The sequence below is a fragment of the Tasmannia lanceolata genome, unplaced genomic scaffold, assembly GCF_043159265.1.
Source record: "Tasmannia lanceolata isolate RefF3 unplaced genomic scaffold, GAP_Taslan_0.1 ptg000037l, whole genome shotgun sequence".
NCBI lineage: Eukaryota > Viridiplantae > Streptophyta > Magnoliopsida > Canellales > Winteraceae > Tasmannia > Tasmannia lanceolata.
In genome coordinates, this window is record NW_027518714.1 from 27914461 (window position 1) to 27927520 (window position 13060).

General features: G+C 39.7%; 1 protein-coding gene across 1 annotated transcript; it reads left to right on the forward strand.

Moving 5' to 3' along the window:
• Positions 1-6830: 6830 nt before the first annotated feature.
• On the forward strand, positions 6831-11999 carry LOC143862327 (uncharacterized). The gene is made up of 2 exons (XM_077373353.1): positions 6831-8713; positions 8916-11999. The coding sequence occupies exon 1, from the start codon at positions 6904-6906 to the stop codon at positions 8707-8709; it is 1806 nt and encodes a 601-aa protein (XP_077229468.1). The 5' UTR covers positions 6831-6903; the 3' UTR covers positions 8710-8713; positions 8916-11999.
• Positions 12000-13060: the final 1061 nt, after the last annotated feature.

The window sequence follows — 13060 nt, forward strand, 5'->3', positions numbered from 1 at the left end:
ACAAATAGGGAGTATAGAAAGAGGGGTGAAAACTGAGGCTAGTGATAAGAAAGGAAGCTATGCCAAGAGAAGCCCTTATGCAACACTAGTAGGCCCAAAGAAGGAAAAGGCAAGGGTGTACAATAAGAAGAGAAAAGATGTTATTATAGAGGAGGAGGAGGCGGAGGAGGGTAGACTTGAGAGGAGGACGAAATTGATCCAAAGGCTGAAAAAACAGGACCAAAGGCTAGTAGATATCTAAGTTATGTAAGTATGGAAGTTAGATATGCATCTTCTAAGTTCTAACCATGCTATAATTTTGCAGTCGTATGCTCATGAATGTTGACGGTGTAGTGATAGTTGTTGAGGACCTTGAACACCTTTGGAATCTGAGAAGAGTCTTAAGTTGCGCTGTAAGTGTTGTTTTTTCTGTGTATATTCAATTTCATACATTAAGGCTACTAACTTTAATTTTTATTTGTAAAGTTGGTCGATTTATACGGGAATTACCTACGCTCCTCCAACAAGGATAGGCCGACAGATTCTACTGGACAGACTCTATTTGTTCCGTCCTCGGTACATGTAAGATGATTTTTTGTAATTATGCATCTAACTTTACAACTAATGCATAACTACTGCTTCCAAATGCCAATTTCTTTGATTTTTCTTGTACAGGAAACTCTTACTGCCGGTCATGAGGTGATGGATGAGAAAAGGAAGCAGGAGAAACATGGTATCGCCCTAGGAAAATTGCGGTCTATTCTTGACGATATCCCGTTGGAGGAGATTCATATACTCTTACTCCCGTTATGTCAAGACTTCCATTGGGTTTTCTTAGCGGTGGACATGGTGAAGAAATCATTCGTAGAATGGAACTCATCCAAGGGAGACGTGTTCAAGGAAAGGGTATTACCCTCTGTAAGTAGATTACTAACTTCAACGACATTACAATCATCAACTTCAATGACTTTAGATAATCCCATTTTTAATTGCCAGGTAGCATGCATCAAAGAGTATTTCAAAGGACGGGGTGCCAACATTGATGATTACCCATATGAACAGATGGATGACTACCCACAACAGAACAATGGGTGGGTACAACCTATTATGTTTGAAACTAGTTTTATCTGTTAGTTCATCAATAGTTTGAACTCATTCCAATCACTGCATTTTATTTGGCAACCTTGATTGCGGCGCATTCGTCATAATGGGTATTGAGCACTTCTACAGTAGATCTCCATTGAATTTCGGCCCAGCAGACATTCCTAAATTTCGACTTGAACTTTGCCAAAGATTTTTAAAGGGGGACTTTGGGAGATGTGATCTTGAATAGGGTTGTGCATTGATTGGGTTGTGAAATGAATTTTAGTAACATGTTCATGTTTGACAAAACTTTATGTTTATTTTTTAATGCTTGGGAGAATTTAACAGATTTATGTAAGAGGTTAAGTGATTGGATGTAAGAGGCTGATGTAATAGGTTAATGGTTTGGATGGTTGGGGATGCTTTATTAACATGTTCGTGGTTGCAAAAACAGGTTTATGGTTTTAGTAACAGGTTTATGTAACTTGATGCTTATGTAACTCAATTTGTTGGATGCTAGGGAACGATTATTGGATGATTTATTAACAAGTCATGGTTTGAGTAACATGTTTATGTAACTGGATGCTTATGTAACCCAATTTGTTGGATGCTAGGGGATGACTATTGGATGCTTTATTAACAGGTCATGGTTTGAGTAACATGTTTATGTAACTGGATGCTTATATAACCCAATTTGTTGGATGCTAGGGGATGATTATTGGATGCTTTATTAACAAGTCATGGTTTGAGTACCAGGTTTATGGTTTGGGTGTAACAAATTTTGCAGGTTTATGTAACAGGATGCTTTATGTAACCCAATTTGGATGGATCTGGTAAACCCATTTCCAGACCTGATAATCCCATTTTGATAGTTGATAACCCTTTCATGGACCTGATAACCTTTTCCCTACTTAACAGTAACAGTAAAGGACTATAAATTTTCAGACGTGGTAACCCCATTTTGGTAGTTGATAACCCCATTTTTGATAGTTGATAACCCCATTTTCATGGAATTGGTAACCCTTTCCATAACTAACAGTAAAGTTACTGAAATTTGTAGATGTGATAGCACCATTTTCATAGATGATAACCCCATTTTCATATGTGATAACACCATTACCTTCGACCTGGTAACCCTTTCCAGACCCAACAGGAAGAACCGAAAATTTTGCAGAGTTGATAACCCCATTTTCATATGTGATGACCCCATTCTCCTCGACTTGGTAACCCCTTCCAGGCCCAACGAAGAAGAGCCACAAATTTGCAGGTGTGATAACCTCAGTTTCATATGTGATAATCCATTCTCCTTGAACTGGAAACCCCTTCAAAACCCAACAGACAAAACTAAAATTTTGCAACTGTGATAAACCCCATTTCATCTCTTGGTAACCCATTTTCACATGTGATAACCCCATTGCCTTCGACCTGGTAACCCTTTCCAGACCCAACAGGAAAACCAAAATTTTTTTAGAGTTGATAACCCAATTTCATCTCTTAGTAACCCAGTTTCATATGTGATAACCCATTCTCCTTGACCTGGTAATCCTTTCAAGGCCCAACAGACAAAAACCAAAAAATTTACAGGTGTGATAACCCCAGTTTCGTATGTGATAACCCCATTTTCCTTGACCTGATAACCCCATTTTGAGGAGACCAACCAAAGAAAAAGGAAAGCAACTGAAACAATAGGTGACTTCTACTCCAAAAAATTTATAAGTATATTTGAATACAACCACTGTTTACAGAAAACAACAAAATTCGTAAGAGTATCTGAGTACATAAATAAAATCATATACAACTTCTCCTCAAAAAAATCCACACCCTTACGCAAAGAAGGGAGCTTGACAAGGTACGCTCGACCTGGTGAGTATTGGTGCAGAATGTCCAATAGCAGTTTCGTCGAGGTTCGTTCTGACGACGAGAGGTTCTTCGCAACTTCTTCTATTGTGACCAAGTTGTCGGCATCGGGTGCACTTGTAATATAATTCTCCTTTCAACTCACGATCCGTTCTTCTCGTACGTGGCCATCCAGGCGGTCGCTTTGCAAGCGGTGGTAATATTGTCATCAATGGTTCGGGACTTTCATGTCATTGTGTTCGATCTAATGTTGCATGCACAACCTCAGCGTATGTATCCTGATACCTCTTTGCATCAAAACATTCGTCGCAGTAATCGTACAGATCAAATTCTGTGATGTTAATGGTTGCATTTGCATGTCCGCACGAAAATCCATATGTTTGGAAGGCACGACAACTACACGTTCGAGTTGTCAAATCTATGGGATTTGTAGTTTCAAGGGACCTTACCTCGAATTCATGAGTCCCTACTCGATAAGGTGTATATTGACAGCTCTCCCTCAGTGATGTCTCCATATGTTCTTCTGCGTAATAAGTCAACTATGTGTGCCAACTACTACCTAATTTCTGACACTTCTGAATGAACTGGGTAGTCTGATGTCGAGTGTGCACTACCAATGATGTAATCGGCAATTTTCTGGCATCCTTCAAGACAGCGTTGAAACACTTCGATCTATTCGTAGTCAATACATCATGCCTATCCCCCTTGAAATAAAAACTAGCCCAATTTTCCTTTGGAATGTTACTTATCCACTTATGTGCGTGTTCATTCTTTGCCTTAATATTCTCCATTGGTTCTTTGAAAACACTCTCTCAATGTCCTTGCGGCTCTCCAGAACAATCTCTCAAGTAGAAGATCTTTAAAGTCGGACCGGAAGTTGGCAGTGAGGTTACGCATGCAATAACTATGATGATAATTGGAAAATACTGCAGGTACTACCTGCAACAACCCCTTCTGCCAATTGGAGCATATAGTGGATACATTCATCTGCTCTGGCAATACATGCCTTTTCAACAAGATCAGAAACCACTCCCAACTATCTTCATTCTCCGTCTCCACCACCCCAAATGCTAATGGATATAAACCGTTGTTACCATCGACACCGATTGCAATCAATAAGATTCCTAGATATTTTCCTCACAAATGTGTTCTGTCCACCAAAATTATAGGTCTCAATGTTCGAAAAGAACATACGCAGGGACCAAATGTCCAGAATAAGCGAGTAGATTTATCATCTCCCCTTGGACGTAAATCTCTATGTCGAAAAACATGTATGTAGCTTCCAGGATTTCTGCCCATTATCTCAACTGCAAATGCGTGCAATATGTGGTAAGAGTCCTCGACATTCCCACACTTAATCTCAAGTATGATGTTCATCGCATTGTACGCTTTCCAATAGCTAATAGTTATACCCCAATGCATTTTGATATATTCTCTTATGATCCTTGTACGGACGTCCTCTGGGAGAGCGAATAAACGTAAACATGTCTCAGCTACCTAAGCTGCTGTAATGAGAGGGTGATCATTGCCCCATATTTTAGCTATACACGTATGGTCGGCAACAAACGACTTTACTACCACAAAAGTCATAGGATTCACACCCATTATACACCATTTGCAACCATCTTCCTTGCACCGAACGGTGTACTTTTTGCGTGATGACTTTGCCTTTTTCGGAGATAAATTTCTATCGAATAGCATATTCTCAGACAACCTTTTTGAAGTGTCTCATGTCATAAAACATTGCCCCAACTGTTAACTGGTCAAATTTTAATGTATCAGCTTCTACCTCTTGGGCTCCAACAAACATGCTATCTACTTCCATTGGCCTACTGCCGTCACTCAGAACTGATTGAGTACCACCTCTGATAGGAGTATCCCTTCTGGTAGGAAAGCCTTCGTTGTAGCCTCCGTTGATAGGCTGAGCGGTTGGACTAACAACGATGTTTCGATCATGATCATCCTCGTCCTCCACTTCTTCCTCCTCCTCATAATCATCATCATAATCATCATCATCATTATCATAATTTCTCTCTTCTTCAGAATCTAAACCCCTTATACAGAAATCATTTTAAAAAACATTATTGACGTCCACTTCATGATCTCCAACATTTTGTAACTCATCTATACCTCCGGTAATATGGTTAACATGCAAACTACTTGCCAATGTTTCATTTAAGTCAAATTGAGACCTGTACAGTTCGAAAATATATAATCAGCCTCAATCCATATGATTAATTCATAATTTGAACTATGGAAGTCTTGAAAGATTACCAAAGAACTAAAATACCTTACGTTGCGTTCTCGTGAACCATCTCCTATACTGGTATCAGGGATCTCTTCACTTACAAATTCACTTTCGTTGTCTTTTTGCAAGACTTCAAAACGTAGGCGAAGTTTGACATTTTTCCGTTCGCGTGCACGTTCCTGGAGCGGAATCGAATTAGATGGAATGTTAGGAGTAATAGAGGTTCTACTAATACAAACATTGTTTGGGGGAAGCATTGACGAATTAAATGAATTAATACCGTTCACACTTATGGTTTTCGTTATGTATATCATCACAGAATTGAACATGTCTCTGTCAAACATCCTCAACATTGTTTGAAGGGCATCATCATCATCGACGTCGATTAAAGTGATTATATATAGATCAACAGCGTATCGATATTTTATCGATAGTAAAACATGCCTCTCTGTTATACCAATTCTTCTTTGGATTGCACTTTGAAATTCATCAAGGCTCTGTTCACTTGTGTTCCCGGGAGACCAAATCCTGGGAAAACACCCCCTTTTTCCCGAGAAAGCTAAAATTCTCATGTTCACTTGTCTTCACGGGATTTTGAAGGAGCCTAGGTGGAAAATGTCACATCTGACATGGAAATTGGGAAAATGATGTGGAAATGAGTCTTTTCTCATAAGTGTGAGATTCCTTTTCCCTTTATTGGTGGGATTTGCTTTCCCAGGAAAACTAGTGAAAAAGGTGGGCAAGCAGTTTCTCGGGAAACCTTTTCCTGCACAGTTCATGCGCAAGTGAACAGGCGCGGGAAACCTTTTCCTGCACAGTTTCCCTGGATTTCTTTTCCTAATGCCACGTCAGATTCCTGGGAAAACAAGTGAACAGAGCCCAAAATTAATTCGGCGGGAAACTGATAACAATCTCTTCCTCCCTCGACATAGTCCCAAGAAACATTATCCTTCAAATGTCCATCATAGTGTAAAAGAAAAGAAACCATTGATTCAAGCATTTTTCTATAATTTTACACAGGGGTTCTAAACTCTAAACTCTCTAACATAAACTTCGAGACTCTAAAAGGGGCTATAAAGTTATAGCTTAATGGAGCTTATCTAGGGTGTTTTCAATTGGACAGATTGAAATAAAATAGGGTCATGGACTAAAAGGGGGTTTCCAGTACCTAAATGGGGGTTTTCTAAGGGATTATCAAAGCAAAAAAATAAGAGATTAATTTTTGGACAATCCCTTAGACAACCCTAATCACAACAGTTATGAAATACCTAGCAAGAGCTCAACTCAATGGTAGCAACTCTATCAGTAGGGCCATCAAACATTAATAACACTTTATAAACCCTTAATACACCTTTAATACACCCTTATACACCATCATAAAATGAGAGGGTTATCAAACACATTAAATGAGATATTAGGGATTACAAGCAAAAACCCTAATAGGACAAAATAAAAACTCACCTTTTTCGTTTCAGGCGTTAATGGGGATTGGGGAAGGTAAAGGGCAGTAAATGGGGTTGGTAGAAAAAGGAGGGAACACTTTTCAATGGCTTACCGTGTATTTTGAGGGTGGAGGGGTATTTCGGTCAAAAAATGAACTCTTTGACAAGTTTGAAATTCAGGGTCCGTCTCACTATTTCAGACATTTTTAAGGTACCGTCTGACCAAATTTCGTTCTTTGAAAGATGCAAACTTAAAACCCTTCTTCCACCCCCAATCATTTCGCAAACCCTTCAATGCTCGGAAGGCGAAAACCCTTCCCCCATGGAATCCTCTCTATCGCTGTATCTTTCTTCTCTTCGTTTCGCTCTCTATCCTCTTCAAACCCTTCTTTACAAAACCCTAATTTTCACAAAAGAACAACCCTCAATAGAAACCCTAGAAACATCAGCATCAACAAACCCATTGATTCTCTCACCCGTCCTCTACGCCATACCACCGTCGCTCCCGAATTCAGGTACGATTCAGATTCCTCCTCACTTGAAATCTCACAAATTTCAGAAAAATTTTCTTCCAACGTAACTTCAATCTGTTCTTTACTCTTCGGGCCGATCCAACAAAACCGAAATCTCGATAACTTACTGAAAGATTTCAAAAACAAGCTGAACTCAGACCTAGTTTTAGAAATTTTAATGAATTATAGACAGTTAGGCAGATTCAATACCCTTGAGTTCTTTTCATGGGCCGGATTTCAATTGGGGTTTAGTTTCGACGACTCCGTGATCGAATACATGGCCGATTTTTTAGGTCGGAGGAAACTATTTGATGATTTGAAGTGTCTTCTGAGGACAGTTTCATTGAGCAAAGGGCGGGTTTCGTGCCGGACTGTTTCGATTTGTATTAGGTTTTTGGGTAGACAGGGGAGGGTCAAAGAAGCACTTTGTTTGTTTGAAGAGATGGAGTCTGAATTCAGTTGTGTGCCCGATAATCTCGTGTTTAATAACATACTCTTTGTGCTATGTAAGAAGGTAACTTCTGGGGAATCAATAGATGTTGCTTTTGCCATTTTTCAAAGGATTGAATGCCCTGATGTGTTCTCTTATAGTAATATTCTTGTGGGTCTTTGTAAATGTGGTAGATTGGAGAGTGCTGTTGAAGTTTTTTATGAAATGGGTACAGCTGGTTTGGTCCCTACAAGAACTGCTGTGAACATTCTGATTGGAGAATTGTGCGAATTGAGAACGAAACAGGACTCGATTGAGAAGGTTAAGGTTAAGAATTTTTGTAGACCGTTTAGTATTTTAGTACCGAATGTTAGCACAAAGAGTAGTATACAGCCTGCAAGTGAGGTTTTCTGGGCAATTTGCAAATTGGGTTTGTTGCCTAGTGCTTTTGTTATTACTCGGCTTATTTCAGAGCTTTCTCGATTGAGAAAGATAGAAAAAGCAGTTGAAATTTTGAAGGTTGTTGAGGATAGGAAGCTGAGATGCGTTGACGAGTGTTACACGGTTGTGATACAGGCATTATGTGAGGTTCGTAGGATAGACGAAGCTTGTGAGTTGTTTGGAAGGATGGTTTCTCAAGGATTGAAGCCTAAGCTTGTTGTTTATAATTCAGTTATTTGTGTACTTTGCAAATTGGGGAATGTGGAGGGAGCAGAGAAGTACTTTGAGCTTATGAACAAGAAAAGGTGTGCACCGGATAATGTAACATATACTGCATTAATCCATGCTTATTGTGGAACAAAAAATTGGGAGGCAGCATATGGGTTGCTGATGGAGATGTTGGGGTTTGGATGGTGTCCGCATTTTCACACATATAATTTGGTGGATAGTCTTGTGAATAGATATGGGCGGGTTGATTTGTCGCGTAAGTTGGAAGGGAAACTGGATACTCAGCTCTTACAAAAATACTGCAAAGCGGGTAAGTTAGAGGCTGCATATGAGAAGCTAAGTTCAATGATATCGAAAGGATTCTGCCCACCAATCTACACCATAGATATTTTTGAACGCGCGTTTCAGAAATATGGGAAGTTGAAATTGGCTCGGGAATTGCTGGAGAAAATGGACCAAGTTACCCAACGAAGTAACTCCGAAGCCTGAAAAGGTAGGATTTAGGCACCCCTTTTAGCATTTTTTGTAAGATAGTCCTGAAATGACACAAACAATGTTTTGTGATACCTATTATTTTACTGCTCCATTCAATCACAGAAATGTGGGATTCTGTATGTTAATTTCTGAAGTTTTTTTGCTAATCAAAGGAAAATCCAACATCTGATCTCCTGATTCAGGATTCCTTCGTGGAACAGGTTTGGCACTGATTTGCTTTTTCTTGGTCTGAGATGGGATCCGCCATTGTTCCTCAAATAACACTTGGGCTCATTACAGATTGTTTGGTGGGAATGTGAAATCAAGATAATTTGGAGCACCTCCTTCACTGGTGAGTTGAACTCATACTCTTGGTAGGCTCCATATTAAAGCATTGGTAGCCATCAACTGGATGGGAAGGAGGTTCTTCTGAGAAGAATCCTACTCTTCATTTCTCTATGGGGGTGCTTGTTGCTATACAGGTCTTGTGCAAGACTAGCAAGCCGAGGGTGCTTGCTAACTTGGTGGCCCAGACTGTTGTATCTGTATTGTTTTGTTTGACATGCTATAATTCATTTGAGAAGAAATGAAAAATGAAAATAGAACACACACCAGGTACACCAGAACAGGAGAAGAAATGGAGAGAGAATATAGTGGGACAGGGTAGCTCATCCTCAGGATATCACAATCAAGCTTAATTATTATTGGTGGCAAAGGCAAGGCAAGAGCGGCCAATTTTGGTAGTGGTTTTAGAGGCTGGACTGGCTGTGAGTAACTGGTTGTCTCTGCTTTGCGGACTATTTTTGGCCATGGCCAACTCAGCCTTCTGCTGGGACTCCAGGCCTTTGATAATGGTCTGTAGGCCCAGAGTTCATGATTAGTAGGACATTGACCTCTTGACTGAAGCAACTGCTTCAATGTCATTGGCAGAATGGATAAAGCTGAACTCTGATGGAATCTCAAAAGGGTGGATGAGCCTGGTCAAAGTAGGGGGTGTTGAACATTTAGAGATTGTCATGATGTTATTTTTAAGAGATTTAAATTAGGGAAAAGGATTCAGAAATTGTGTTTTATTTATGAAATTAGAGCCGAATGGAAGCAAAATTTGATTTCACGTCAAATTGATGCCGTACGAAAAAAAGACAAAAATGCCTTTCGAGGTGCTTTTACCTCTTTCTTCCTCATTTCTCACATTTTCGACAAACGTTTGCTCCTCTGTTTGTCGCCTTCCCGACAATCTACCTGTTGCACATTGCGTGCTACCAGGCCATCCTTGCAAGTAACCTCTGTCAAGATAGCGAAATCAACAACCGTCAGCCATCTTAACGGTCAGTCACAGTATTTTTTTACATCAATGTTTCAAGAAATTAACTAGGAAGAGCGGTGCTTGGTCATTGGGAATCTTTAGACTCTTTTTGTAAGTCAGGGGTGACTCTATAGAGTGACATCATGAAATTTAAGCATAAATTTTCCGAAGGGATTGGATTCAGAATCTACTCTAGAGACCGGATTTGATTTTGGGTTTATAAGTGGTGTTCTCCTCTCTCTTTGGAAGGAGATCTTCTCTGAGCTTTTTGCTATAACCTCTTCAAAGGAGTTGACTATTTCGAATGAATGGACAATAGGGTGAATTGGAAGCCTATCTTCAGACGATACTTCTCTGATAGGGAACTTGGAGTGGTGGGCCGTGTTTTGGAGACATTGGAAGGGTGTTACATCAAGCTATCTTGGTTAGACAAAAGGGTTTGGATTTGGAACTCGGGCGGAGAATTTTCAGTTAAATTGTTCTATCTTAACCGTGTACCTTGCCTTGCTCCCTCCAAAGTTGCAATAGTCTGGGACATCCAAGCTCCACATAGGGTTTGTGCTTTTGGTTGGGCCACGGTGATGGAAAAAATTCAAACTATTGACTTCTTGAGGGCTCGTGAGATGTTGATCGTGGATCATTTCGCACTTTGTGTTGAGGCTGGGGAATCCCTGGACCATGTTTTTATACATTGCAAAGTGGCTAGAGGAGAATGGGGCCGCTTTTTATCTAGATTTGGGATTTCTTCGGTTTTCCCTGCTAAGCTCATTGATTTGTTGGAATGTTGGTCGTTGATTCCTTGGAGGAAAAAAGGTAAGATCCTTTGGAATGTCCCTCTTCTGCAGCTATTTGGGTATTATGGAAAGAGCGCAATGCGAGGGTGTCCAAATATTCAAAGAGGGCATTGTTCCTTTTAAACAAGGTGATTGCCATTACTGTTTCTTTGGTAAGAACCTTACCTCTTTTCCAGTTTGCATTGGCTCACGACCTTTGGTACGGATGGATAAAGATCTTTAATGACTATGAGTGGGTGCCTAAGATCGTTCAAGTTTAGGTTCCCCCGTTCGATCGGGGGTCTTAAGCTAAACTTTGATGGTTCTAGCTTGGGGAACCCTGGACCTTCTGGCATTGGGAGAGTCCTTAGGGATAAGAAGGGCTATGTGATTTAGGCTTTTTTTGGTCTAATAGGTATAGCAGATGCAAATGAAGCTGAAGTTCGAGCAGTGCATCAAGGAATGAAGTTTCTTGATAATGTTGATTTGAATAAGGTGGTGATTGAAGGGGACTCTCTTAATGCCATTATATGGCTTAGGGGTTCTCATTTGTAGCCTTAGATATTTGCGGCTTCTTTTGATGAGATTCTTGATGGATTGGGCGGTGCTTAGATGTCGTTTATTTATGTTCGACAGTCGGCCAATGAAATTGTCGATAGACTAGCCAGAGCGGGAATCTCCAGGGCGAAGGTGGAGTTGTTTGATTTCCTCCCCCCTTGATTATCCCATTTGGGTTTCTATCTGTGTTCTTCTATTTGTATTTTTTCTTTTCTTTTCTTTTCCTATTCCTATATTCCTTGTATAGACCTCCTCGGTTTTTTTGCTTGGAATGAAATCTTTTAGCATTCCAAAAAAAAGTTGGGAAAGAGCATGGGAATGACTGCTAGCCCAAATGGATTATTTACAAAGGGCATCTAAATGAAACTTCCTAAGATTGAAGGACCACATGCCCCTATTTCTTGACATGACCCCACATTTTCTCAATATGACCACGACATTTTTCGACATGACCTCACATTTCCCCGATACAGCCTGACATTTTTCTGACAAGACCCGACATTTCCTCAACACGACCCCAACTTTCCCTGAGTTGACTCCATGTCGACCCAAAATTTCATCATTTTTATACCAGATCGGCTACTTTGATTGGATTTTTTGCATTATAGATCTTTTCACAGTCGATTCAGACTCAATGAAGCACGGATATGGGTACAGGGTGCGGGAACGACACGATACGGGTATGTGGATACGTGATTTTTTTTAAAAAAGGATACGGGTATGTTAGGTACGCTGAATATAATATATTTTTATATTTTATTATTTTTTTATACAAATTAAAAATTTGAATATTTTTGTTAAAAAATTCAAACAATTTAATTGGAGAACAATCAAATAACAATAGAGAATATAGTTCCTAAGGTGTCACCTCATATAGCTTATATGAGGTGGCACTTAAAAACATAAGGGGCCCACTTTGTTTGGATGATCCAAAGCATTCATTTGATACGCCCTCACATAGATAGGGTGTGCCCGAAAAATCAACTTCATAGGATCATCCTAACCCTTCCATTTGTGGAGGTTGAAATCGATAGGTATAAACCTCCATAAATCTGCCCATTTTTAACCTCCATAAATGAAAGGGTTAGGATGATCCTATGGACCTGATTTTTTGTAGGCACCATATCCATCTAAGGGCCTTTCAAATGAGTGGTTTGGATCACCCTAAAAATGTGGGCCCTTTATGTTTTGTGAGCGCCACCTCATATAAGCTATATGAGGTGACACCTTAGGAACTCTATTCTCATAACAATAACATCACAAAAATCTAATATTACTTTACCAAAATCTAATATTACTTCTAAGTTGTTAGGTTTTTAATTAAGGGATATATATATATATATATATATATATATATATATATATATAGAGAGAGAGAGAGAGAGAGAGAGAGAGAGAGAGAACATTTCCTACACACTTGTGTAGGTAAGTTACCTACACACTACCTTAAAATACAGTGGGGGCCCACATTGTTTGGGTGATCCAAACAATTCATTTGAATGGTCTTCACATAGATAGGGTGTCCACAAAAAATCAGATCCATAGGATCATTCCAACCCTACGATTTGTGGAGGTAAAATGGACGTGTATAAACCTTCACAATTAGTCAATTTTTTGCCTCCATAGTTTGAATGGTTAGGATGATCCCTGATTTTTTGTGGACACCCTATCTATGTGAGGACCATTCAAATGAATTGTTTGGATCACCCAAACAATGTGGGCCCCCACT